At 43.6% G+C, this 26441-nt stretch overlaps 1 protein-coding gene across 1 annotated transcript; it reads left to right on the top strand.

Annotated features, from left to right (window-relative positions):
* Nucleotides 1-8663: 8663 nt before the first annotated feature.
* Nucleotides 8664-26070, top strand: uox (urate oxidase). Its single transcript, XM_064990548.1, has 8 exons — nt 8664-8782; nt 10946-11158; nt 11578-11694; nt 12043-12121; nt 18139-18325; nt 22417-22540; nt 23372-23455; nt 23733-26070. Exons 1-8 carry the CDS (start codon nt 8762-8764, stop codon nt 23805-23807), a joined length of 900 nt encoding a protein of 299 aa, XP_064846620.1. The 5' UTR covers nt 8664-8761; the 3' UTR covers nt 23808-26070.
* Nucleotides 26071-26441: the final 371 nt, after the last annotated feature.

The following is a 26441-nucleotide window of genomic DNA, read 5'->3' as shown; positions in this document are numbered from 1 at the left end:
CCTGACAGGATGCTCTCGATTGTGCATCTGTGTTTTTGGTGACAGGAGGCTGAAGAGGTGCTGTTGTGTCTTCTTCACCACGCTGTCTGTGTGGGTGGACCATTTCAGTTTGTCCGTGATGTGTATGCCGAGGAACTTAAAACTTTCCACCTTCTCCACTACTGTCACGTCGATGTGGACAAGGGGCTGCTCCCTCTGCTGCCTCCTGAAATCCATGATCATCTCCTTTGTTTTGTTGACATTGAGTGTGAGGTTATTGTCCTGACACCACACTCCGAGGGCCCTCACCTCCTCCCTGTAGGCCGTCTCGTTGTTGTTGGTAATCAAGCCTACCTCTGTAGTGTCACCTGCAAACTTGATGATTGAGTTGGAGGCATGTATGGCCACGAAGTCATGGGTGAACAGGGAGTACAGGAGAGTGCTGAGAACGCACCCTAGTAGGGGCCCAGTGTTGAGGGTCAGTGGGGTGGAGATGTTGTTACCTTCCCTCACCACCTGGGGTGGCCTGTCAGGAAGTCCAGGACCTAGTTGCATAGGGCGGGGTCGAGACCCAGGGTCTTGAGCTTAATTACGAGTTTGGAGGGTACTATGGTGTCAAATGCTGAGCTGTAGTCGATGAACAGCATTCTTACATAGGTATTCCTCTTGTCCAGATGGGTTAGGGCAGTGTGCAGTGTGATTGCGATTGCATCGTCTGTGGGCCTATTGGGGCGGTAAGCAAATTGGAGTGGGTCTAGGGTGTCAGTTAGGGTGGAGGTGATATGGTCCTTGACTAGTCTCTCAAAGCACTTCTTGATGACGGAAGTGAGTGCTACGGGGCGGTAGTCATTTAGCTCAGTTACCTAAGCTTTCTTGGGAACAAAAACAATGGTGGCCCTCTTGAAGCATGAGGGAACAGCAGACTGGGATAGGGATTGATTGAATATGTCCATAAACACACTAGCCAGCTGGTCTGCGCATGCTCTGAGGACGCGGGCGGGCCTGCAGCCTTGCGAGGGTTAACACGTTTAAATGTTTTACTCACGTTGGCAGCAGTGAAGGGGAGCCTGCAGGTTTTGGTAGTGGGTCGTGTCAGTGGCACTCTGTTGTCCTCAAAGAAGTTGTTTAATTTGTCTGGGAGCAAGACCTCGTGGTTCGTGATGGGGCTGGTTTTCCTTTTGTATTCCGTTATTGACTGTAGACCCTGCCACATACCTCTCGTGTCTGAGCCGTTGAATTGCAACTCTACTTTGTCTCTATACTGACGCTTAGCTTGTTTGATTGCTTTGGAGGGAATAGCGACACTGTTTGTATTCGGTAATGTTTCCGGTCACCTTGCCCTGATTAAAAGCAGTGGTTCGTGCTTTCAGTTTTGTGTGAATGCTGCCATCAATCCACGGTTTCTGGTTGGGGAATGTTTTAATAGACGCTGTGGGTACAACATCACTGATGCACTTGCTAATAAACTCGCTCACCGAATCAGCGTTATTCATGATGTTATTTTCCGACGCAATGCGAAAAATATCCCAGTCCAAGCAATCTTGAAGTGTGGAATCCGATTGATAGGACCAACGTTGAACAGACCTGAGCACGGGCGTTTCCTGTTTTTGTTTCTGTCTAGATGTCTGTAGGCTGGGAGCAACAAAATGGAGTCGTGGTCAGATTTTCCAAAAGGAAGGTGGGGGAGGGCTTTACATGCGTCGCGGAAGTTAGAGTAACAATGATCCAGGGTTTTGCCAGCCCAGGTTGCGCATTTGATATGCTGATAAAATGTTTTCAGATTAGCCTTGTTAAAATCACCAGCTACAATAAATGCAGCCTCAGGATATGTGGTTTCCAGTTTACATAGAGTCAAATGAAGTTCTTTCAAGGCCGTTGATGTGTCTGATTGGGGAGAGATATACACGACTGTGATTATGATCGAAGAGAATTCTCTTGGTAGATAATGCGGTCGGCATTTGATTGTATTGCAGCATAAATACTGGAGGCTGAGACAGGAGGGGTCGGGAGACACTGTGACCCTTCCCGATGATAACCCCGGAAAGGGCCAAACAGGCAGGATATAACCCCACCCACTTTGCCAAAGCCCAGCCATCACACCATGAGAGGGATATCTTCAACCAAGGCTGAGTATAGCCCATAAAGATCTCCTCCACGGCACAAACCCAAGGGGTGGGGGGGGACATCCCGGACAGGAAGATCACATCAGTGACTCAACCCATTCATGTGATGCACCCCTCTTAGGGACGGTATGGAAGAGCACCAGTAAGCCAGTGACTCAGCCCCTGTAATAGGGTTTGGGGCAGAGAATCCCAGTGGACAGAAGGGAAGCGGCAGAGACAGCAAGGGCAGTTCATTGCTCCAGTGCATTTCCGTTCACCTCTACACTCCTGGGCCAGACTACACTCAATCACAGGACCTACTGAAGAGATGAGTCTTCAATAAAGACTTAAAGGAGACCGAGTCTGCACCTCTAACATGGATAGGCAGACCATTCCATAAAAATTGAGCTCTATAGGAGAAAGCCCTGCCTCCAGTTGTTTGCGTAGAAATTCTAGGGACAGTAAGGAGACCTATGTCTTGTGACCGTAGCGTACGTGTAGGTATGTACGGCTGGACCAAATCGGAAAGATAGGCAGGAGCAAGCCCATGTAATGCTTTGTAGGTTAGCAGTAAAACCTTGAAATCAGTCCTAGCCTTAACAGGAAGCCAGTGTATAGAGGATAGCACTGGGGTAATATGATCACATTTTTTGGTTCTAGTCAAGATTCTAGCAGCCGTGTTTAGCACTAACTGAAGTTTATTTAGTGCTTTATCCAGGTAGCCGGAAAGTAGAGCATTGCAGTACTCTAACCTAGAAGTGGCAAATCCATGGATACATTTTTCTGCCTCATTTTTAGACAAAGTTTCAGATTTTTGCAATGTTACTTAGATGGAAAAAAGCTGTCCTTGAAACAATCTTGATATGGTCGTCAAAAGAGAGATCAGGGTCCAGAGTAATGCTGAGGTCCTTCACAGTTTCATTTGAAATTACTTTACAACCATCAAGATTAATTGTCAGATTCAACAGAAGATATCTTTGTTTCTTGGGACCTAGAACTAGCATCTCTGTTTTGTCCAAGTTTAAAAGTATAACATTTGCCACCATCCACTTCCTTATGTCAAACACAGGCTTCCAGGGAGGGCAATTTTGGGGCTTCACCATGTTTCATCGAAATGTACAGCTGTATATGTCGTCCGCATAGCAGGGAAAGTTAACATTATGTTTCTGAATGACATCACCAAGAGGTAAAATATATAGTGAAAACAATAGTGGTCCTAAAACGGAGCTTTGTGGAACACCAAAATGGACAAACCATCTTCAGAGACAAACTGATATCTTTCCGACAGATAAGATCTAAACCAGGCCAGAACTTATCCGTGTAGACCAATTTGGGTTTCCAGTCTCTCCAAAAAATGTGGGGATTGATGGTATCAAAGGCAGCACTAAGGTCTAGGAGCATGAGGACAGATGCAGAGCTTCGGTCAGATGCCATTTAAAGGTCATTTACCACCTTCACAAGTGCAGTCTCAGTGCTATGATGGGGTCTAAAATGTATACATCATAGACATTGTTTGTCTTCAGGAAGGCAGTGAGTTGCTGCGCAACAGCTTTTTCTAAAATGTTTGAGAGGAATGGGAGATTCGATATTGGCCAAATGTTTTTATATTTTCTGGGTCAAGATTTGGCTTTTTCAAGGAAGGCTTTATTACTGCCACTTTTAGTGAGTTTGGTACACATCTGGTGAATAGAGAGCTGTTTATTATGTTCAACATAGGATGGCCAAGCACAGGAAGCAGCTCTTTCAGTAGTTTAGTTGGAATAGGGTAAAGTATGCAGCTTATAGGTTTAGAAGCCATGATTATTTTCATCAATGTGTCAATAGATATAGTATTAAAAAACTTGAGTGTCTCCCTTGATCCTAGGTCCTGGCAGTGTTGTGGGGCGTATCCTTAAGAAGTCAGAGACCGGACCTTCTCGGGTCTCTCCTCCTCCCTTTACGGGGTCTGAGATGCCGAAGCCTCCCACCATTAGCTCTAACAAATTGAAAACCCTAGTCATTGGCGACTCCATTACCCACAGTATTAGACTTAATGGGGAGAACCGGGTGAAAGTTTCTGTCGGCTGAATGAGCGACACAGGGTCTACAGGAAATCACAGACTCCAAAAATCAATCCAGCCACGTCACGGACACTGATGTCACGCTTCCAGACAAACTAAACACCTTCTTTGCCCGCTTTGAAGATAATACAGTGCCACCGTTGCGGCCCACTTACAAGGATTGCGCCGCCCCTCTCCTTCTCTGTGGCTGATGTGAGTAATTTTTTTAAACTTGTTAACCCTCGCAAGGCTGCTGGTCCAGGTGGCATCCCTAGCAGAGTTCTCAAAGCATGCGCAGACCAGCTGGTGGTGAAGGTAGGAAACAACATATCCACTTCGCTGACCTTCAACACTGGGGCCCCACAAGGCTGTGTGCTCAGCCCCTTCCTGTACTCCCTGTTCACCCACGACTGCGTGGCCATGCATACCTCCAACTCAATCATCAAGTTTGCAGACGACACTACAGTGGTAGGCTTGATTACCAACAACGATGAGACGGCCTTCAGGGAGGAGGTGAGGGCCCTCGGAGTGTGGTGTCAGGAAAACAACCTCACACTCAACGTCAACAAAACAAAGGAGATGATGGTGGACTTCAGGAAACAGAGGGAGCAGCCCCCTATCCACATCGACGGGACAGTAGTTGTGAAGGTGGAAAGTTTTAAGTTCCTCGGCATACACATCACAGACAAACTGAAATGGTCCACTCACACAGTATGGTGAAGATGGAGCAACAGCGCTTCTTAAACCTCAGTAGGCTGAAGAAATTTGGCTTGCCACCCAAACCTTGACAAACTTATACAGATGCACAATTGAGAGCAACCTGTCGGGCTGTATCACAGCCTGGTATGGCAACTGCACCGCCCTCAACTGCAAGGCTCTCCAGATGGTGGTTTTGTTTGCACAATGCATCACTGGGGGCATACTACCGACCCTCCATGAAACCTACTGCACCCGATGTCACAGGAATGCCAACAAGATCATCAAGGACATCAACCCCCCGAGCCACTGCCTGGTCACACCGCTACCATCCAGAAAGTGAGGTCAGTACAGGTGCATCAAAGCTGGGACCGAGAGACTGAAATACAGCTTCTATCTCAAGGTCATTAGACAGGTAAACAGCAATCACTAACTCACAGAGGCTGCTGCCTACATTGAGACCCAATTACTGGCCACTTTAATAAATGGATCACTAGTCACTTCATACAATGCACTCTAAATAATGCCACTTTAATAATGTTTACATTTCTTACATTACTCATATGACATGTACAGGTGGGCAAAAAAGTATTTAGTCAGCCACCAATTGTGCAAGTTCTCCCACTTAAAAAGATGAGAGAGGCCTGTAATTTTCATCAAAGTTACACTTCAACTATGACAGACAAAATGCGGAAAGAAAATCCAGAAAATCACATTGTAGGATTTTAAATGAATACATTTTATTTATGTACATATTCTCTTTCACTCCTTTAGATTTGTGTGTATTAGATAGTTGCTGGGCAATTGTTAGACTTGTTAGATATTACTGCACTGTCGGAACTAGAAGCACAAGCATTTCGCTACACTCGCATTAACATCAGCTAACAATGTGCATGTGACAAATAAAACTGTATTTGATTTGACGCGAATATATTGATAAGCCACCTTGTCCAAGAGAGATTTACATGGTTACCAAAACGTCACGCCAGGGTAAACGTACATGAAACAAAGCCCTTATTTTAAGTGTTTCTAAAATCCCCCATGAGAAAAATGAATGGTGTAAAAAATGATTGGAACCATTTCCCTGTTTGACCGTTATGTTTTATTGGTATTACAGCACCTCCACTGTGGGGCTCTATACCTAGAAGCAACTGCTTGCACATTCTTGTCTCTTATGTAGCAGGCATAAAAGAAACAGACTGGACAAGTAGCCGTGCAATGGATTATAGTCATTGTAGTTAATTATCGCGTTTTCTGCGCTGAACTATGTAAAACATGGTCTGTTGGAAACCACAACTCCCTACTACATTGCACAGTTTGAGCATGATTGATTAATCTTTAGAGAAACTGCAGCACAATGTGCGCATTGAGCTCACAGGAAAAAATGACTAAATTATTTAAATAAAATCGCTCAGCGATAGTTTGACACTATCACTGGGGTCACTTGACAGTGTGGATCCCTACAAGTAGCCGGGGGAAGTGATCGGATAAGAAGCTGCTGGAAAGGGAATACCTCTGTGGATATTAGAATGTTCTCTACATTTTTCTCAAGAAAAATGTTTTACAACATCGTGGCAAGCTTAATTCAATGATATTCTTGGGGGAATGTTATACTATTCTAAAAATAATCACATTGAGTGCATGTAGTATGGTTATGTGCAGTTCATTGAGTCTTTAGAACCTATGATTTTAATGCTGGAATAAAGGGCTAAAGAGCTTATACATACAGTATATACCTTGCCTTCATAAAATATTCACACCCCTTAACTTTTTACACATTTTGTTACAACCAGAATTTAAAATAGATTAAATTGAGATATGTCACTGGCCTACACACAATACCAATAATAGTGGAATCATGTGGAATCATGTTTTTGATTATTTTTTTTTACAAATTAATTAAAAATGAAAAGCTGAAATGTCTTTGTACTAGTTGCATGGTATCCCACTGTGTGCAAAAAGTGTTTAATCAAATCCAATTGTATTTGTCACATATGCCAAATACAAATACTTACAGTGAAATGCTTACTTACAAGCCCTTTAACCAACAATGCAGTTTGAATAACTACCTCGTCTCTGTACCCCACACATGTATCTGTAAAGTCCCTTAGTTGAACAGTGAGTTTCAAACACTGATTCAACCACAAAGACCAGGGAGGTTTTCCAATGCATCACAAATAAGGGCACCTATTGGTAGATGGGTGAAGTTATTAATTACACTTCGGATTAGTCACTAAAAAAATACAGGCATCCTTCCTGACTCAATTGGCAGAGAAGAAGGAAACCGCTCAGGAAGTTCACAGTTAGAGTTTAATGGCTGTGACAGGATAAAACTGAAGATGGATCAATAACACTCTAGTTACTCCACAATACCTAATTGACAGAGTGAAAAGCCTGTACAGAATATAAATATTCCAAAACATGCGTCCTGTTTGCAATAAGGCACTAAAGCAATTAACCTTTTGTCCTGACTACAACGCGTTATGTTTGGGGCCAATCCAATAGACCACATTAAGAACAGAAGTTTTTCTGGACAAAAAAAAGAAACAGAATGGAGCTAAGCACAGGCAAAATCCTAGAGGAAAGCCTGGTTCAGTATGCTTCCCACAGACACTGAGATGAATTCACCTTTCAGCAGGACCATAACCTGAAACACAAGGCCAAATCTACACTGGAGTTGCTTACCAAGAAGAAAGTGAAATTTTCTTGGAAATCTATGGTAAGACCTGCACATGGTTGTCTAGCAATGATCAACAACTAATTTGACAGAGCTTGAAGAATTAAGAAGTTCTTAAACCTTGTTCACACCGAAGGCCTAAATGCGCAGTTTTGTTTTTCAAATCAATTTTGGACTACTGACTGTCCAAACAGCAAGTTACAAGTTACAAAATCTGATTTGTGTGTGTTCAGACAACAGTCAATTGCTGACATGGCTATGCTAGTTGTTATAGAAATGGTGGGTGTGTGCACAGTGGTGTAGGCTGATTGGTGGTGGTGCTCGAGCTTCCTATCACTCAGAAGTTATGCTGCAAGCTAAGGTGACATGGACGTTTCCCAGTTGCTTTGAATGTTTAAAATCATAGTATAAGAACACTTTTAAAGGCTCAAAGGATATGATGATTTAACTTTCAAAACGAGCTAGTTAGCTACCACATGTTCTTGTCAAATTGTCAACAGAGTAGCTAGCGAGAAATAAGATATGCCAAATAACAGTCTAAAAAACACTTCTGTGCAAATAAATCAGATTTGATCGTTCAGACACAAGTCACATGGCCAGGAATCATACTTGTACCCAACTGTGGCTTGAAATATCTGATTGCATATGCTTTTGGGGTACTCAGACTGCAGGAAAAAGAACAGATTCTAATCAGATATGCCCAAAAAATGGATGAGTCATTTCAAACTGCCAATGTGAACAAGACTTAAAACGTATGTCATCAAGATACATTAGTGTTTTATTTGTAATTATATATTTATTTTTTTACAAATGTCAGAATTTTTTCACTACATGGACAGAGTATTTTGTGTAGATCGTTGACAAAAAAAATACTCCTACTTTGTAACAGAACAAAATGTGGAAAAGTCAAGGGGTGTGAATACATTCTGAAGGCACTATATCTGATGTAAGCATGTATCGTTTCTGATTTAAACATTCCCTTTCTAGTAAAAAAATGTTTTGACATAATTCTCAACATAATCTTGAGAACTATCAGAATTGTGATCCACAGTTTATCAAAGACATATATTTTTCTAAGGCAAATGCTTACAGGTTGATAATTGAAAGATATGACAACATTTGTCGACTGACAGTTACTTGCGTAACTGCTAAAATGACAACAGGTAAGACCACCCTCTTTACAAAATCCTCCATCATAGCCAAATGCCACTCTTGCTGCAGACAAGGACACTACAGGGCATCAGGAGACTGGAGGAGGCACAGACACCATGGCAACTACCTCAACTCAGGTACAGAACTTTTTTTTTTTTAGGTTTGTATGTCTTAAGTCAAGTTTGCAATTCTTGTTGTCTTGTTAACATTGACTCATTAGATTTCTTCAGGACATAAATACTAAGTATTTGTTGTGTGGGGTCAATGACCATTGAGCCAAACCGCTCTCTCTGACTGGCAATAGGGTGGTTACTTTCAACATAAAAAACTATTTGTTCATCCCAAACTTAAATCCATTAAACTTTTACCAAGCCTTAAATAATTGTCATAATTCATGGAATTTGTATTAAAGGTGCATTCCAAAATATTTGAAAATATGTGCAAATAGCTCTTACTGTCTATGATAGCTTTCTACTGTCTATACAAGCAACCCTGTCCCCGGAGTGCTGCAGGTACTGCAGGATTGTGTTCCAACTTGGCACCACACCTGACCAACTGAGTTAATTGATCAGTTCAGTGATTGCCTAAGTTAAACACACCTGGTCTTCCAGGTCGGTTAAATCAAGAGCATGAAGTGCCTGCTGCACTCCAGAACCAGCGTTGCCTACTCCTGGTCTATACGGTTTCCTTAGTCTATAATTTACTATTTAGTAGTGTTGGGTTCTGAGAATATGAAATATAATTAGTTATGTCACTGAGGGAGAGAGGGTAAAGTATAGTATTTACATTATGTCAGGATATGTTATTGTTAGATATCAGGGATCCTCTGGGAGGAGAAGAGACAGTCTGGTACCAATCACCATGACAGCCTTGAGTTGGGGAGGAGTGAGCACTTTGGGGGTAGAGGTCAGGTCAGATGAAGTGAGGAAGAACAGATATCACTAAGGTTCTGTCGATCAACAGCATTGGCTGTTCAGATGTGGAGGAGGAGACTCAGCCTAGGAGAAAGGGTTAAATATCAGTGCTTGTGTGAATACGTTTTTGTCTAATGCAGCTGCATTGACCCTCTGGGAAGAATAAACTGGTTTTTAGCTTTCAAAGTCACCGTAGAGTTTTTACTTTGAGAATTAGAAACAAACAGTAATGGAATAACATTTCTTGATTGTCCGGCCCAATATAACACAATACAGTATAACATGTTGATATGCCACAAATATCAGATTGGTTTTTATCTCTTGGAATATAGGGTCTTCAGACAGATTGTAGATAAAGATTAGTATGCATCCAACATATTTTCATAGTAATGTGGCAGAAATAGTACCTTAACACATTAGATACACAGTTTAAAAGTTAATTGTAACACTGTTGATATGCTGCAATAGGTTACAATCAATGTTCCCTCTAAGCCGTGCAGCTCCCCTTGGACTGCCACACAGAAGAAATATCAGCCAGCACAAAGAAGCAAGAGCTTGAACTTCATTCAAATTTCTACAGTTCTCCCCTTTCACTCTACTGTGGGAATGATGCTTGAATCAATGCAATATTAGCCACTTTCAATGTAACAAACCAAAACAAAATTATCTGTGCACGACTTAGTATGCAAAACTGACTATGCAAGACATTTTCTTGTAGGCAGAGCACATTGGAGTAAAATTCTATTGCAATGACAGGCCCGACTCAGGCCATACTCTACACAGACCAGCACGCCATAACCAATCAGAGCTGCAGTAGGCCTATATGCAAATAGCCATTGCCATATATGGATCCGTGCCATTCACTTTGAACTGGACTGTGTTTATAGCACTTTGTAGCCACGTGCACATTTATTCATATTCTTTGCTAGTTACTGAGTTATTAGCCCAGTTATAGCTAATTTCTAGTCAACAATGGGGGAGTGGTTTCTTCCTACAGTATCACAAAATGTGTGCATTTCTAGCCATCTTTGAAAAGCAAATCAGGTAAAGAGCTTTTTATGTCTTAAAGTGTTGTATTTTGAGACGGTCTTGAATAAGCTAAGTAGCCAATAAGCAGGGGGTAGCATAATTTGGATGTTTCTCTCTAATAATGGTAAGGTAATAAGAATGATTTTTATTTCGTAAAGTGGTTTCTTGTATCAAACAACACAACATTTTCAGTCACCTTGTCTGTAGGACAAGTGGATAGACAGGTAAATGTCAAGTCCTGCATGTTTTTTTCAAAAGTCTTTGATGGTAGGCGGTATATCAATTAAATGTATCATTATCATTATCACTGTCACAACACTTTGTGCAACCAACCCCAATGTTCTGACGTTTCTGTAGAATGTGGAGTTTGTGCGGACCGGCTATGGCAAGAATCTGGTCAAGGTGCTGTTTATCAGACGAGAAGGAACTCACCACTACATCACTGAGCTGACGGCTAATGTGGAGCTCACCCTCAAGTCCCGCAAGGACTACTTGACCGGTGACAACTCGGACATCATCCCTACTGACACTGTCAAGAACACTGTCCATGCACTGGCTAAGCTGAAGGGAGTACGTGGTTGTGCACTCACACCAGATACGTAGAAAGAGTTTAAAGGTTTGGGAAGACAGCTATCATCATCTGAAAAGTAGATGGCAGAATGCTGAATGAATAAAAGCACTGCAAATGAAAATGACTTAGTGATACAGTTCACTTCAATATCAGTTTGTTAGACACCCCTACAGGGTGGTCTAATGTCAAGATGAGTGCATTTCTCTAACCTGGAACCAGCCTGATTGCCACGCCAATCTTTCTAATAGGTTCCACCATGCTAGCATGTCTCGTACTCTGTTGTGTAAATTCAACAAAAAAATGCATCAGTCTCACTTGAAATGGAAAGATAGGCTAAATCTAATTTCATATATTTATGTCTTTCCAATTGACTTTAATCCAGGACACCTCAGTGATACTAAGTTTGTGTTTTGTTTAGGTTTTGACCATAGAGCAGTTCGCCATGGACATCTGCAAACATTTCCTGACAGCTTTCAAACATGTGACCAGGGTAAACGTGAAGATTGAGGAGGCACCATGGAGGAGACTGGAGAAGGTACAGTAGAATAAGGCTGGATTCAAAATCCAAAATACAATGCCTTTCTTTGAGGACTTGCCCTCATACAACTTAAGGGTCTAGATAGGTGAAAGCAATAGGGTGCGATCAACATTTAGTCTATTGGGTGTGAAATAGGTTGCGATTTCCCCATACCGCCAACACTTCAGTCCCTTCAGCTCTGCAGGGACACTTTTCGAGGGGAAAAGGAAGTTGTTTGGAATGACGTCTATGATATAGATACGCTATTGGATGTGAGCCCTGTGTGTACTCTGTAAAGGTATACATGGATTAAGTGACATTTAATAGTGATGCATTTAATGAATGAGGTTCGTCTTTCTTGCACAGAATGGTGTTGAGCATGTACATGCATTCATCTACAGCCCTGAATCCTGGCGCTTCTGTGAAGTCGAACAGAATCATAATGGTGAGCAAAACACGCACAAAGTCGATTTTGTCACAGACATACTCAAGATTGAATGAAAATGTCACAGTACGTAATGCCTTATTTCAATCACATAGAACTAGTGAGCTAATAACATCACTTTACATACTAGAACACAACTATGTGAAAGATATCTTACCATCAGGATCTACCTTTAGCACATGGACAACTTATTATCAAATCTGTATGAAGCTAAAAATGTATGAAGGTTTACTTTGAATGATGAGTGGTGAACCTAAAAGCAACTTCATATTCATTAGGCACCAAACCGAAGAAAATGCTCTGAAACTGAGTAAAACAGGGAGGTACAATCTATACTTGTCCAATTAAGCTAGCTATCATGAATGCCAGCCAATACTAGCTAGGTAGCTAGTATACAACAACCACAATGCTCCTCTGGAGAGGTCACTGGATGGCAGTTCAAATATCACAGCTAGATGCTGCCCGAGATGCATAGTGCATCTAAGCAAACAAGGTTCTTCTGGTTCGGACTTTCCATCCGATGTCCAGAGCTCGGGGTAATCGCTTGAATCCTCTGCCAGCTGAGATGCACTTTCCTCCCCAGAGTCCTCCATGTCTTCCCTGTCCAGTCCATCGTCACTGTGAAAATCTCGTGGTTCCACTTGTCAGCCAACTTGCGGCGGCCCCTTTCACACTTGTTGGCGATGAGGACACGATCCCCCATGGACAACCTGATGCCTTTAACCCGCTTGTCATACTCCCGACCTTGTGGTCTCTGTTGCTTGTCAGTGTGCTTTTGGGCAACACTCATAGCTTCCTTCAGCCCAGTGATCAGAGTCTCGACATACTTGTTGCAATCCACAACACTGGAGTCGTCCAAAACATTGCGGAACATAACATCCACTGGTAGCCGAGGGACATTGCTTGGCTGTCTGGTTACTGCATGGCCATGCATGGCCAAGTTTAGTGAAGTGGTCAGTCACCACCAGACCATCAACTGAGTGCTTCTTACTGTCTTCCGCTGTCCAAAAATCCAAACACACCAACTCCATGGGAGAGCAAGTTTTGATGTTCTCTAACTGATCTCTACCCACTGGCTCTTGAGTCTTTGCTAGAACGCATCTCTGGCAGCAGCGCACATACTCCTTGATGTCTCACTCTATTGCAGGCCAGAAAAACTAGCTTGGCCTTGATGTCCTGCAAGGTCGTGAATGCCAGTCATCGCTTTGAGTCTCAACACCTCTGGCAATACATACTGGAACTTTCTCCGGTTTGTGTGACTCTCCTTAATGACACGATACAGAACTCCCTCTCTTAGAATCAAGCTGTCCCACTGTTTCATCAGCAACAACACTTTAGAAGAAACATTGTATTGATCTCGTCTGGTGGGCCGTTTCTTATTGAAGACGAAAGGGATGACCTTGGAAGTCACAGAGTCTTCCAGCTGAAGATCTCGAAGTTCCTCATGCGAGAGTTCAGGCAAAGTGTCAATACCAGGAGAAAGCAGCCGTTGGGTGTTGGAACCAAGCTGGATTGCTTGCATCTCCGTTGAATATTCCCAGTCAATATGGAGCTGACATATGGCCTTCACTTCAGCAGTGGTCAAGGAGGTTATCTCCTGAGGATAAGAAGCCCAACGGAAGGCATCTTGGACATCATCATTCAGTGTCCCAACAGCCTCATTCAGAAGTGCTAGGTAGGACTCCCTCACCAGTCTTTGCGGGACAGTCACTGCGAAGGGGTCGCGGCTCAGTGCATCTGCTACTGCATTCTTGCTGCCTGGGATACGCTTCAAATCGAAGTTGTACGGTGCCAGCTTGGCAACCCATCTATTCTCACAAGCGTCCAGTTTGGGTTTGTCATGATGTACGTTAACTTCCTATGGCTGCCATCCCGTTAACGGGATAATTGTCATCAACAACCACTGAATTGCATAGCGCCACATTCAAATAATATTACTAAAAATATTTATATTCATATAGCAAAACAAAGCTTAGCCTTTTGTTAATCCACCTGTCGTGTCAGATTTTGAAAATATGCTTTACAGCGAAAGCAATCCATGCATTTGTGTAAGTTGATCGATCGCTCAACAAAACATTATGTACACCTAGCATCAAGTAGCTTGGTCACGAAAATCAGAAAAGCAATCAAATTAATCGTTTACCTTTGATGATCTTTGGATGTTTTCACTCACGAGACTCCCAGTTACACAATAAATGTTCCTTTGTTCCATAAAGATTATTTCTATATCCAAAATACCTCTGTATGTATGTCGCGTTATGTTCAGAAATCCACAGGCTCGAGCGGTCACGACAACGCAGACAAATTCCAAATAGTATCCGTAATGTCCACAGAAACATGTCAAACGTTTTTTATAATCAATCCTCAGGTTGTTTTTAAAATATAGAATTGATAATATATCAACCGCAACTGTCTTTTTCAGTCGGAGAGGGAAAGGCAATGGCTGCCCAAACTCTGTTACGCATACAAAACACTGCTGGCACCCGGCCATACAATGACGCGATGTTATCTTTCTCGCTCATTTTTCAAAATAAAAGCTTGAAACTATGTTTAAAGACTGTTGACACATTTCACTGTTCTTCGTAGGAAGTGGCATTTCTTGGGTGCTATTTTGAGATTGTTGGCTCTTAGACAGCTAAACACAACTTCAAGTCACTGTAGAGCCTGTCCCTCGGTGGGTGCAAAGACCAACAAGTCATCTAGGTAACAAAGGAGATTTGAGAAGTTTAGGTCCCCAAATATACTCAACATCATTCTCATGAAAGAGGCTGGGCTGTTACACAGACCTTGTGGCATGCGATTGTACTCATAAAGTCCCATCGGTGTGGTAAAAGCTGTGTACTTCTTGTCCTCTTCGTGAACTGGAATGTTATAAAATCCTGAGGTCAAGTCCATGGTGCTGAAAAATGCACTGCCACCAAGGGCTGCGAGGCAATCTGCTTGATGAGGAAGGGGATGAGCGTCCTTCACCGTTCGTGCATTCATCCACCTGAAGTCAGTGCATAACCTCAGACTCCCGTCTTTCTTCCATACCATGACTAAAGGGGAGGCATACTCACTAACTGACTTGCGTATAAGAACTACTTCTTCCATATCTGTCAATACCTTCCTCAGCTTCAGGTAATGAGCAGGTGGAACTCTTCTGTATGGTAGCCGGAAGGGTCTGTCATCAACCAGGTGGATACGGTGAACATAACCCCTGGCTTCTCCGCAGTCCAGATTATGTCTTGAGAAGATGTCTTCATATTTTGTGATGGTATTCACAAGCTTTTCCTTCCACTGGTCAGCTACCTGGCATCCATCAATGTCAATGTCTACTAATCCTAGATCAGACAGTCTTTGTTTCAGATTGTGGCAGCCATTGTCATCCTGCTTCTGTTCCATTGGGGTTTTCCTCACTTCATGAAGGCCCTGAAAGATTGTTGCATCCTCAACAGCCAAGCATGTAAACATATCGGCCAGCTTCATGTTACGTCTTAGGGTCAGAACAGTTTACTACCTTTAAAGGGACCCAGCCATCTCCCCACATGGGTGTAGTAACTCTACCCACAAGTATGTTTCTGGGCATGACCTTTGACCTGGTAGGCTCGACTATTACAGTGCTGCCTGGAGACAAAGCCACATTTTTAGGAAGTTTACCCCAAACTAAGTGTTCAGTCTTGGGCGAAAGAGTCACAGCTTGAGTGAACTTCACTGTCCCAATCTTGCCACCGACTTGCTGTCCCTTCCATCTTGTGACACTTGTCATCATCTGCAGAAACTTCTCACCCTCTGGTGAGTGGGTCTGGCCATCCTTGTTGTTGATGAGCTTCCAGTACTCGTCAGTGCCTTTCATCTCATGCAATAGATGCTTAATGACATTCGATCCCAGGATGAGATCATCACGCTGTCCAGGAACAACCAGGGTGGGCACTTTAACATCAATCCCATAGATTTGCATCTCCAAATCATAGAAACACTTTGTTGAGGTCTTCTTCCCCCCACACCCCACTAACACTAACTCTGTGGGAGTCTGATAATGCTGAGGAAGGGCACCTGCTTCCAAAAGTCTCTCCTCCGCATGTTCACTCAATGTACAGGTCATAGACCCAGTGTCAAGCCCTTAAGCTGCACTTTCCCATGTACAGACTCAAAGGTGTTAAACAAATCTGGAAAAAGCCTCAACCTCTTGTGAACCTAACATAACAATTTTCTTTCCTTCTTTCGCATCAGAGCACAAAATCTCATATGTTTTCTCGAGATCATCAGATTCTTTCTTGGGGGTAGACAGTTGAACATCCACATTTCCCCCCTTCACCTGTGGGCGTGTCAGTTTAACGGTTACTGCTGTGGTGGGCGTCTCTCACCACCATAGCCTTCCCCCTGTGTTGGACAATTTGACTTCCAACGATCTGGGGAAAAGCACCAGAGGCACAGGTCCTCATGTCTACAGTGCATCACAGTGGAGTGGTCTGTTTAGCCACAAACCCTGCATTCCCTACGCCTGGAGGGCTGGGTGGGGAAAGATGGTGCCTTGGCCTGTGTCTGTGAAACCATAACAGGTGGTGTGCTCTTCTCTAAGGTACGTTCAAGCAGGTGAATGAGTCTCTCCATACTTGCAGTTTGCCCATCTTGTTTGGCGCTTGATGTGAGAGAAGTGTCACTGCACGCACCAGCATAGACCCCGCCTTAAAACTGAGTTATCTGGGGATGTACTGTTACTTGCTTTGAGTGGTAGATTGACACACAGTGGCCTTCCTGCGGCGTTCATGTTCATAGATTCTCTCCTGTACTTCACTCGCAGGCCATTTCTCAGCAGACTTGTATTGGAATACTGCTGCCAGTTTGGGGTCAGGGCAGTATGTTACAAACAACCTAACAAGTTGGAGCTGTCAATCTTCTTACCTTGTCTCTTAAGGCCCTCGTCAGCGACATCTATGGCCTTGTTCAATCGAACCCAAAATTCTATAACAGCCTCTCTGGGTACAGGTTTAGTATTGTAAAAATCAGCCAAAGGCATGCATGAATAGGCCAATTCGCTGAAATTCTGTTTCAGAATGTCAAATACAATCTCTGGCTTCTCTGTAGGATCAGAAGTTGTCTCATTGGGTAAATGTATCATGTCTCTTGCTTTGCCAGATAATCGACTAATCATCTCATCTGATTGACCCCAACAGGACCTCCCTTCATCCTCAAGTATATTCTCATCAACTCCTCCCATTCATGAATGGAGCCATTTGTCTGTACCACCTCCTCTATATGGTGGAGGTTCCTTTATGTCTGTTTGCATGATGAACTTAATTTTACTGAGGTCCACATATCCTACTGACTCTGAATGATGATCACTAATCTTTTCTGTACTTACTGGTGGCTCATAAGTACTGGACCTGCCACTCTGTAGTTCTTCCCTAATGGAGCTCCCTATTTCCCGGGCTAGCTGAGTGACTGGCTCAGCTCGACCATCTACAGGGGCGTTTGGATTAACACTAGATGAAGGGATTTCATCCAAAAAATGTTGTGGGGCAAAACATGGGGGAACCTCCTGCAGCTACACGCTTTACAGGGGTTTGATCAGAGTATGAGAAACACCTCCCCCTCCCAGCAGTGAATGTGGGTTCGTCACCATTATAAGATGCCATAACACTAAACCACTAATGTTACGTTAAAATGTCTGTTGATGACCACACTTCTATGTTAGTTAATACATCGTTGTCAGAAAAAAAATAAACAGGAAAGAAAAGACTGCAGTTCCGCTTTTTGCCACAAGGCGGCAAGAGTACCTCGATGATATAATTAGTCTCTAGAGCAGCAGCACCGTGGTGATTGAGCTAAATCCGGGAATAGAAGGCACCAATGTAACCGGTGCTGTACTGCACCACTGTAACTCTGTGTTGTGTGTGGTTGATTGAGACTATAGACGTGGACTTTGGAGATCAGATAGAATTCTGCTTGATTAAAACTCTCTCTGCATCCTGCATCTGCATCCAAAAGAAAAGAAAACATTTGTAGACAACATATGTTCTGTCTTTCCCCCACAGAGAGCCCTATTCTTCACAGTGGCGTGAAAAACATGAAGGTGCTGAAGACCACTCAGTCTGGCTTTGAGGGCTTCTTCCGAGACCGCTTCACCACTCTACAGGAGGCCAAGGACAGGTGTTTCTGTACCTCTGTCTACGCCAGGTGGCGCTACAACAAGGTCCAAAATGTCAACTTTGACAGTGCATGGTAATTCCCTGAGTTAATGACCTGTATACTGTACATAGTGCCCCATAATACTCTTGACTTAACACCTGTGATATGTAAAACAGATATCATTTACACGTTGGAAACAAAGCTGTCGATTAACCTTTTACTGCAGTGGGCGAAATCAGGGTCACACAGAGGGATTCTTGGTACTCTTAAACAAATCTACTTTGAAACAAAAGTAAGCTGTAAGGTGACGTCAACAGACATGGCATCTCTGCTTCTAGCTCCTAAGCTGTTATTACATACAGCCGGAAATAACTTTTCGATATCAGAGCGGCGGTAACTCACCAGCATTGCGACCAGGAATACAACTTTCCCGAATTGGATTATTTGTCCTTCGTGAGGAGTTTGTTCCACCATTGGGGGGCCAGAGGCGAACAGTTTTGACTGGGCTGAGCGGGAAACTTCCTCAATACGAGCAGGCCAGAGGAGGATGAGCAGTGCCCTTGCTAGGGCCTGATCAGAGCCTGGAGGTACTGCGGTGCCGTTCCCCTCACAGCTCCGTAGGCAAGCACCATGGTCAGCGGATGCGAGCTTCAACTGGAAGCCAGTGGAGAGAGCGGAGGAGCGGGGTGACGTGAGAGAACTTGGGAAGGTTACGGGCTGCGGCGTTCTAGGGGTTTAATGGCACAGGCAGGGAGCCCAGCCAACAGCGAGTTGCAGTAATCCAGACGGGAGATGACAAGTGCCAGGACCTGCGGCTTCCTGGGTGAGGCAGTACTCTGCGGATGTTGTAGAGCATGAACCTACAGGAACGGGCCACCGCCATGATGTTGGTTGAAGACGACAGGGTGTTGTCCAGGATCACGCCAAGGAGCGCTCTGGGAGGAGGACACAGTGGAGTTGTCAACCGTGATGGCGAGATCATGGAACGGGCAGTCCTTCCCCGGGAGGAAGAGCATCTTGCCGAGGTTCTTGAGGTGGTGATCCGTCATCCACAGTGCCAGACATGCAGAGACGTTGTAATCATTAATTGTGTGTCGTCTGCATAGCAATGATAGGAGAGACCATGTGAGGTTTGACAGAGCCAAGTGACTTGGTGTATAGCGAGAATAGGAGAGGGCCTAGAACAGAGCCCTGGGGGACACCAGTGGTGAAGCGCGTGGCGAGGAGACAGATTCTCGCCACGCCACCTGGTAGGAGCGACCTGTCAGGTAGGGACGCAATAGCGTGGGCCGCGCCGGAGATGCCCAACTCGGAGAGGGTGGAGAGGAGGATCTGACACAGTGTCGAAGGCAGCCGATAGGTCTAAGGATGAGAGCAGAGGAGAGAGAGTTAGCTTTAGCAGTGCGGAGCGTCTCAGAGAAGGCAGTCTCAGTTGAATGACTAGTCTTGAAACCTGACCAGAAGGTCATTCTGAGAGAGATAGAGGGAGAGCTGGCCAAGGGCACTCACTGTAACATCGGAGGGATCACTCTTCAGAAGGGGTGGGAAATAAAGTAGCGGTCAGGGATGAGTTGATGAGCGAGGTGAGGTAAGGGAGAAGGTCCCCGGAAATGGTCAGGGGATAGGGTCGAGCGGGCTTCCAGAAGCGAGATTTCATCTGGAGAGAGAGGGGAGAAAGAGGTCAGAGCACAGGGTAGGGCAGTGTGGCAGAACCAGCGGTGTCTGTAGCAAACGAGGATCATACCTTCTCTGGACAAGTTCTCATTCAGAAGGGAGGAGAAGGTGGAGAGCTTCAGGGTTGAGGCATCTCAGAGGAGGAAAATGTAGAGAGGAGGGAGTGAAAGGATGCCAGGTCCGCAGGGAGGCGGGTTTTCCTCCATTTCCGCTCGGCTCCTCTGTTCTGTGAGCTCATCGAGCCACGGAGCGGGAGGGGAGGACCGACTAGGGAACATAGAGAGTCTCAGAAAGGGAAGAGAGGAGGGTTGAGGAGGCAGAGTCAGGAGAAAGGTTGGAGAAGGTATCAGAGGGAAGAGATGAAAGGATAGCGGGGGAGAAGAGCGAAGGTTGGGAGCGATACCATCCGAGTCAGTGTGGGAAGTGTTGGATGAGAGCGAGAGGGAAAAGGATACTCGGAGACTTGGAGGGGAGTTGCAGTGAGGTTAGTCATCTAGTAAAGATGAGGTCATAGCGTATTGCCTGCCTTGTGAGTAGGGGGAAGGTGAAATAGGCAGAGAGGAATGAGTCAAAGGTAGACTGTTTCGCCCAGGACAGTGATCCATAGGCATCAGCTGAGCTCCGAGGGAACCTGGGTTCTCAGTTCAGTCTCTGGAATAAATGGAATTCAAAGGAGGCAGAAAGATAGATAGAACCCTTGGGAGAGATGAGGACTGTACCCCGCTGACCTCGGGGTGTGTTTCACGGAATCATAGCACTATCTGTGGTGGAAATACTGTCCCCAGGAAGTCCATACAGCCAGCTGGGTTCTCAGTTCAGTCTCTGGACAATAAAGCAAAGGAGATTGGAATGACAAGACGAGCTCAGGATGAGGATCTCCTTCCAGAAAGTCATCAGGGACTGTAACATACTCTGTTTCACGGAATCATAGCACTCTCGGGAAATACTGTCCCCGTCCATACAGCCAGCTGGGTTCTCAGTTCAGTCTCTGGACAATAAAGTAGACGAGCTCAGGATGAGGATCTCCTTCCAGAAAGTCATCAGGGACTGTAACATACTCTGTTTCACGGAATCATAGCACTATCGGGAAATACTGTCCCCGTCCATACAGCCAGCTGGGTTCTCAGTTCAGTCTCTGGACAATAAAGTAGACGAGCTCAGGATGAGGATCTCCTTCCAGAAAGTCATCAGGGACTGTAACATACTCTGTTTCACGGAATCATAGCACTCTCGGGAAATACTGTCCCCGTCCATACAGCCAGCTGGGTTCTCAGTTCAGTCTCTGGACAATAAAGTAGACGAGCTCAGGATGAGGATCTCCTTCCAGAAAGTCATCAGGGACTGTAACATACTCTGTTTCACGGAATCATAGCACTCTCCGGAAATACTGTCCCCGTCCATACAGCCAGCTGGGTTCTCAGTTCAGTCTCTGGACAATAAAGTAGCTCTGAGGATCTCCCCAGAAAGTCATCAGGGACTGTAACATACTCTGTTTCACGGAATCATAGCTCCGGGGTTACAGCCAGCTGGGTTCTCAGTTCATCGTGCAGACAGGAGTAAAGAACTCTCTGGGAAGAAGAAAGGGTGTGGTGTATGTTTCATGATTAACTAACTATTCATGGTGTGATTGTGATAACATACAGAAACTCAATTTATTTTGTTCACCCAACCTAGAATACCTCACAACCAAACGCTGACCGTATTACCTCCCAAGAGAATTCTCTTCGGTTTTAGTCACAGCCGTGTTTATTCCTCCTCAAGTCGATACCACTACAGCCCTCAAGGAACTACATGGGACTTTATGCAAACTGGAGTCGGGGATTTTAACAAGAAAACGTGTTAATTTCTTCACCCGCTTTGAGGATAAGACAGTGCACCTACGTGGCTCCCAAGGACTGTGGGCTCTCGTTCTCCGTGGTCGACGTAACACATTCAAGCGTGTTAACCCTCGCAAGGCTGCCGGCCCAGACTGCTAGCCACGTTTTCAGAGCAAGCGCAGATTAGCTTGCTGGAGTTTTTACGGACATATTCAATCTCTCCCTTTCCCAGTTTGCTGTCCGCACTGTCTCCAAGATGTCCACCATTGTTCCTGTACTCCCTAGACCCACTTTAATTTGCTTACCGCCCCAATAGATCCACAGACGATGCAATCGCCACCACACTGCCCTGTCCCATCTGGACAAGTGGAATAACTACGTCAGAATGCTGTTCATTGACTATAGCTCAGCCTTCAACACCATAGTGCCCTCCAAGCTCATCATTAAGCTCGGGGCCCTGGGTTTAAACCCAGCCCTGTGCAACTGGGTCCTGGACTTTCTGACGGGCCGTCCCCAGGTGGTGAAGGTAGGAAACAGCACCTCCACTTCACTGATCCTCAACACCGTGGGCCCCACAAGGGTGCGTGCTCCCTGTTCACCCACGACTGAGTGGCCATGCACGGCTCCAACTTGTGAAATAATGAACAAACTGATAAGCTTGGGGAAATATTCAATATTCTACTCTTTTTGCAGGAACTCTGTCAAGGAGACAATAATTGAGAAGTTTGCTGGCCCATACGATCGTGGAGAGTACTCTCCCTCTGTGCAGAAAACCCTCTACGACACACAGGTCATAGTCCTGGATAGGGTGCCTGAGGTAGGTTCATGCAGAATAAACAAGAAGTCACTTTATGTCCAACATGATGGACATTCCACTCCAAAATGAAAGTTTGTCTTTCAAACCTTTAAAGTAGCAGTGTTCTGTTGAGAGAAATCCATGTCCTAGGCCATCTGTTTTATAGATCATAAACAAAATGCCACAATCAAAAATGGAATGGAAAATATAAGCACGGTGTAATTTGTAGATATGTGTGGCTTACCTTTTCCGTTCATTTAGGCATATAGCTAGATCTACACAACTGCTGTCGAGGGATCTGTCATCTTGACATTAGGCTACTTTTGAGGTCTGAAAACACTGTCAATTTTGTATTTTGGCTTGTAACGTCCCTTTAATCTGACTCTGACTGAAGCTAGATTGGCAAACTGCATGCTGATAAAACCTATCTTGCCTCTTCCTCTAGTTTAGGGACAGTATATAGCCTAACTCACACACTCACATGCACACATGCATACACACTTTTAAACTAAACAAATAGAGGTTTTTTTTCGTGATTACTGATCGATTCATTTATAATTATTAGGTTTTGTTATTTGTTATCTGGCTTCCAACCACACCTGCATAAGTATTAAAAAAACAAATAGTGGTATTGTCCATCACTTGTTTTTCCTTGGTGCAAATAAATAAAACTATTAATAAAGAATCTCAGAGTAGGAGTGCTGATGTGGGATCAGATTCTCCCCGTCCAAGCAATATCAATCATTATGATCAAAAAGGGGAAACCTAGATCAGCACTCCTACTCAGAGACGCTTTAAGAATATGGGCCCCTGTTTCAAAACACTAAGTGTTACTGTGTATGTCTTTTTCAGATTGAAGAGATTGAGATAGTCATGCCTAACCAACATTATTTCACCATTGACATGACGAAAATGGGTCTCACCAATAACAATGAAGTGAGTTGCAACCGGAGAGATACTCAGATGGCCTGTTGCTTCGAGTCAATGCTTCTCCTTGACCTGCCTTTAAGGAAGAGATGAAAAGAAAACGATTTTTTATCCTCTCTTTAAACTTTTTTTACACTAAATTGTATATGGGAAACTTTGAAAAAAGTGTGATGTTACAACTATTACTACAACAGTTGGCAGCATTTCTATGATTTAACAACTTTATCACCACTGGTTGCTCACTGTGGGTTGAATATCTAGTTAACGCAATGCCTTTTCCTTCAAGGTTCTTCTGCCATTGGACAATCCTTCAGGGAACATCATGGGCACAGTACGCAGGAAGCTGCAAGCAAAGCTATGAAAAGGAACACAAAGCTACCCGAAAAGACTTTAATCAAAGTGAGAACAAAATGATAATTAATGTCCCATCGGTTAAGGTCTCTCCAAACACAACATACTGATCAATCTACAAGGTTGTGTTCATTAGGAACGAAACAGAAAGCAAAACAAACTGAAACGGGGAGGTCTAACCTGTCCTCTGTTGCAAATGTATTTCCATTGCGTGCCCGTTAAGTGAAGTAAAACATGTACAAAGCTGTATCCTTGCTAACAATATTACTTCCCTGAAATTACAAACAGACAAGTTTGTTCATATTCTCCATTTAAGAATTTAAAGTGTAGAAAGTGATTCACCGCACATGGTAAATCTTATCCTAAAGACGAGTCAAGGTGAAACTTTTGGTTTACACTAATTGCAATTGATCAAATAATTGTGTGTGCAATTACATAGAATTCATATTTTATGAGACAACAAATATAAATATACAGTTGAAGTCAGAAGTTTACATACACTTTAGCGAAATACATTTAAACTCAGTTTTTCACAATTCCTGACATTTATAAAATCCCTGTTGTAGGTCAGTTAGGAACACCACTTTATTTTAAGAATGTGAAATGTCAGAATAACAAGCTTCCCACAATAAGATGGGTGAATTTTGGCCAATTCCTCCTGACAGAGCTGGTGGAACTGAGTCAGGTTTGTAGGCCTCCTTGCTCGCACACACTTTTTCAAATTGTCTATAGGATTGAGGTCAGGGCTTTGTGATGGCCACTCCAATATCTTGACTTTGTTGTCCTTAAGCCATTTTACCACAACTTTGGAAGTATGCTTGGGGTCATTGTCTATTTGGAAGACCCATTTGCGACCAAGCTTTAACTTCCTGTCTGATTCCTTGAGATGTTGCTTCAATATATCCACGTAATTTTCCTCCCTCATGATTCTATCTATTTTGTGAAGTGCACCAGTTCCTCCTGCAGCAAAGCAACCCCACAACATGATGCTGCCACCCCCATGCTTCCCGGTTGGGATGATGTTTTTTCGGCTCGCAAGCCTCCCCCTTTTTCCTCCAACATAACAATGGTCATTATGGCCAAACAGTTCTATTTTTGTTTCATCAGACCAGAGGACATTTCTCCAAAAAGTACAATTTTTGTCCCCCTGTGCAGTTGCAAACTGTAGTTTGGCTTTTTTATGACGGTTTTGGAGCAGTGGCATCTTCCTTGCTGAGTGTCCTTTCAGGTTATGTCGATATAGGACTCGTTTAACTGTGGACATAGATACTTTTGTACCTGTTTCCTACAGCATCTTCACAAGGTCCTTTGCTGTTGTTCTGGGATTGATGTGCACTTTTTGCACCAAAGTACATTCATCTCTAGGAGACAGAACGCTACTCCTTCGTGAGCGGTATGATGGCTGCGTGGTCCCATGGTGTTTATACTTTTGTTTGTACAGATGAACGCCGTACCTTCAGGCATTTGAAAATTGCTCCCAAGGATGAACCAGACTTGTGGAGGTCTACCATTTTTTTCCTGAGGTCTTGGCTGATTTCTTTTAATTTTCCCATGATGCCAAGCAAAGAGGCACTAAGTTTGAAGGTAGGTATTGAAATACATCCACAGGTACACCTCCAATTGACTCAAATGATGTCAATTAGCCTATCAGAAGCTTCTAAACCCATGACGTAATTTTCTGGAATTTTCCAAGCTGTTTAAAGGCACAGTCAACTGGAATTAATTGTGATACAGTGAGTTATAAGTGAGGAAATCTGTCTGTAAACAATTGTTGGAAAAATTACATTAGTCCTAAACAAAGTAGATGTCCTAACCGACTTGCCAAAACTATAGTTTCTTAACAAGAAATTTGTGGAGTGGTTGAAAAACAAGTTTTAATGACTCCAACCTAAGTGTATGTACACTTCCGACGTCAACTGTACAACAAATGTATATCATTTCTGCTCTGTATGCAATTGTATCTCTTTAAACTTTTTGGATTGTTGTAACACAGGGCACCATTGAAAAAGAGACCTTGTTCTAAATTGGTACTTTCTGTATAAATAAAGGTAAAGAAAAAGGAGTGCAACATCATGGCAACACACTTTTTGAAATAAACATGTTTATTAATATAATAAATCTATGTAGAAAATAAAGACCTGCAATATTTTGCAGGTGCATAGCATTTACCGCTACAACATATTTAAATTGGAGTTTAAATGGAAAAATCAAAGTAATGTAACTAACTACTACAGAAAAAATAAAGCTGTTGAATAAACAAATCAACTACCACATTTTTACTGAGTAAAAGTAATGCTTTAGCAGGTCTAATCAATCTGCAAATACAATATAATCATTCAGGTCTGAACTGTGAATTGAAAATAATTATCTGACTGTATAGGCTAACAAAAACTGGATTACATTAACTCCCAACATGCTATGAAAACAACAATTGTGGATGCAATCACTGTTTTAAGAAACTTAAAAAGAGCATCTACTCATCTAATAAAGCTTGGTGATGAATAGACAACTATCACAATGTTGACACTAGTCTATTGCATGCAATGCCTTTGCAGCTCTGCCCACACTTCTTGATACTACCCATCCCGCATGAGGGTGCGTAACGTAGCCTCAAACGAATTAGCATAACGCAGCGGACATAAAT

This window comes from Oncorhynchus masou, chromosome 16, assembly GCF_036934945.1.
Source record: "Oncorhynchus masou masou isolate Uvic2021 chromosome 16, UVic_Omas_1.1, whole genome shotgun sequence".
Lineage (NCBI taxonomy): Eukaryota > Metazoa > Chordata > Actinopteri > Salmoniformes > Salmonidae > Oncorhynchus > Oncorhynchus masou.
Note: the sequence above shows the minus strand (reverse complement) of the source record. Positions and strands in the feature narration are given on the sequence as shown.

What these genes read in the sequence shown, in the direction of transcription:
- uox (XM_064990548.1), top strand. Translation starts at nt 8,762, where the DNA reads ATGGCAACTACCTCAACTCAG. An exon ending in CACTGGCTAAGCTGAAGGGA is followed by an intron (nt 11,159 to 11,577) that starts GTACGTGGTTGT and finishes TGTTTTGTTTAG; the next exon opens with GTTTTGACCATAGAGCAGTT. An exon ending in AGTCGAACAGAATCATAATG is followed by an intron (nt 12,122 to 18,138) that starts GTGAGCAAAACA and finishes TTTCCCCCACAG; the next exon opens with AGAGCCCTATTCTTCACAGT.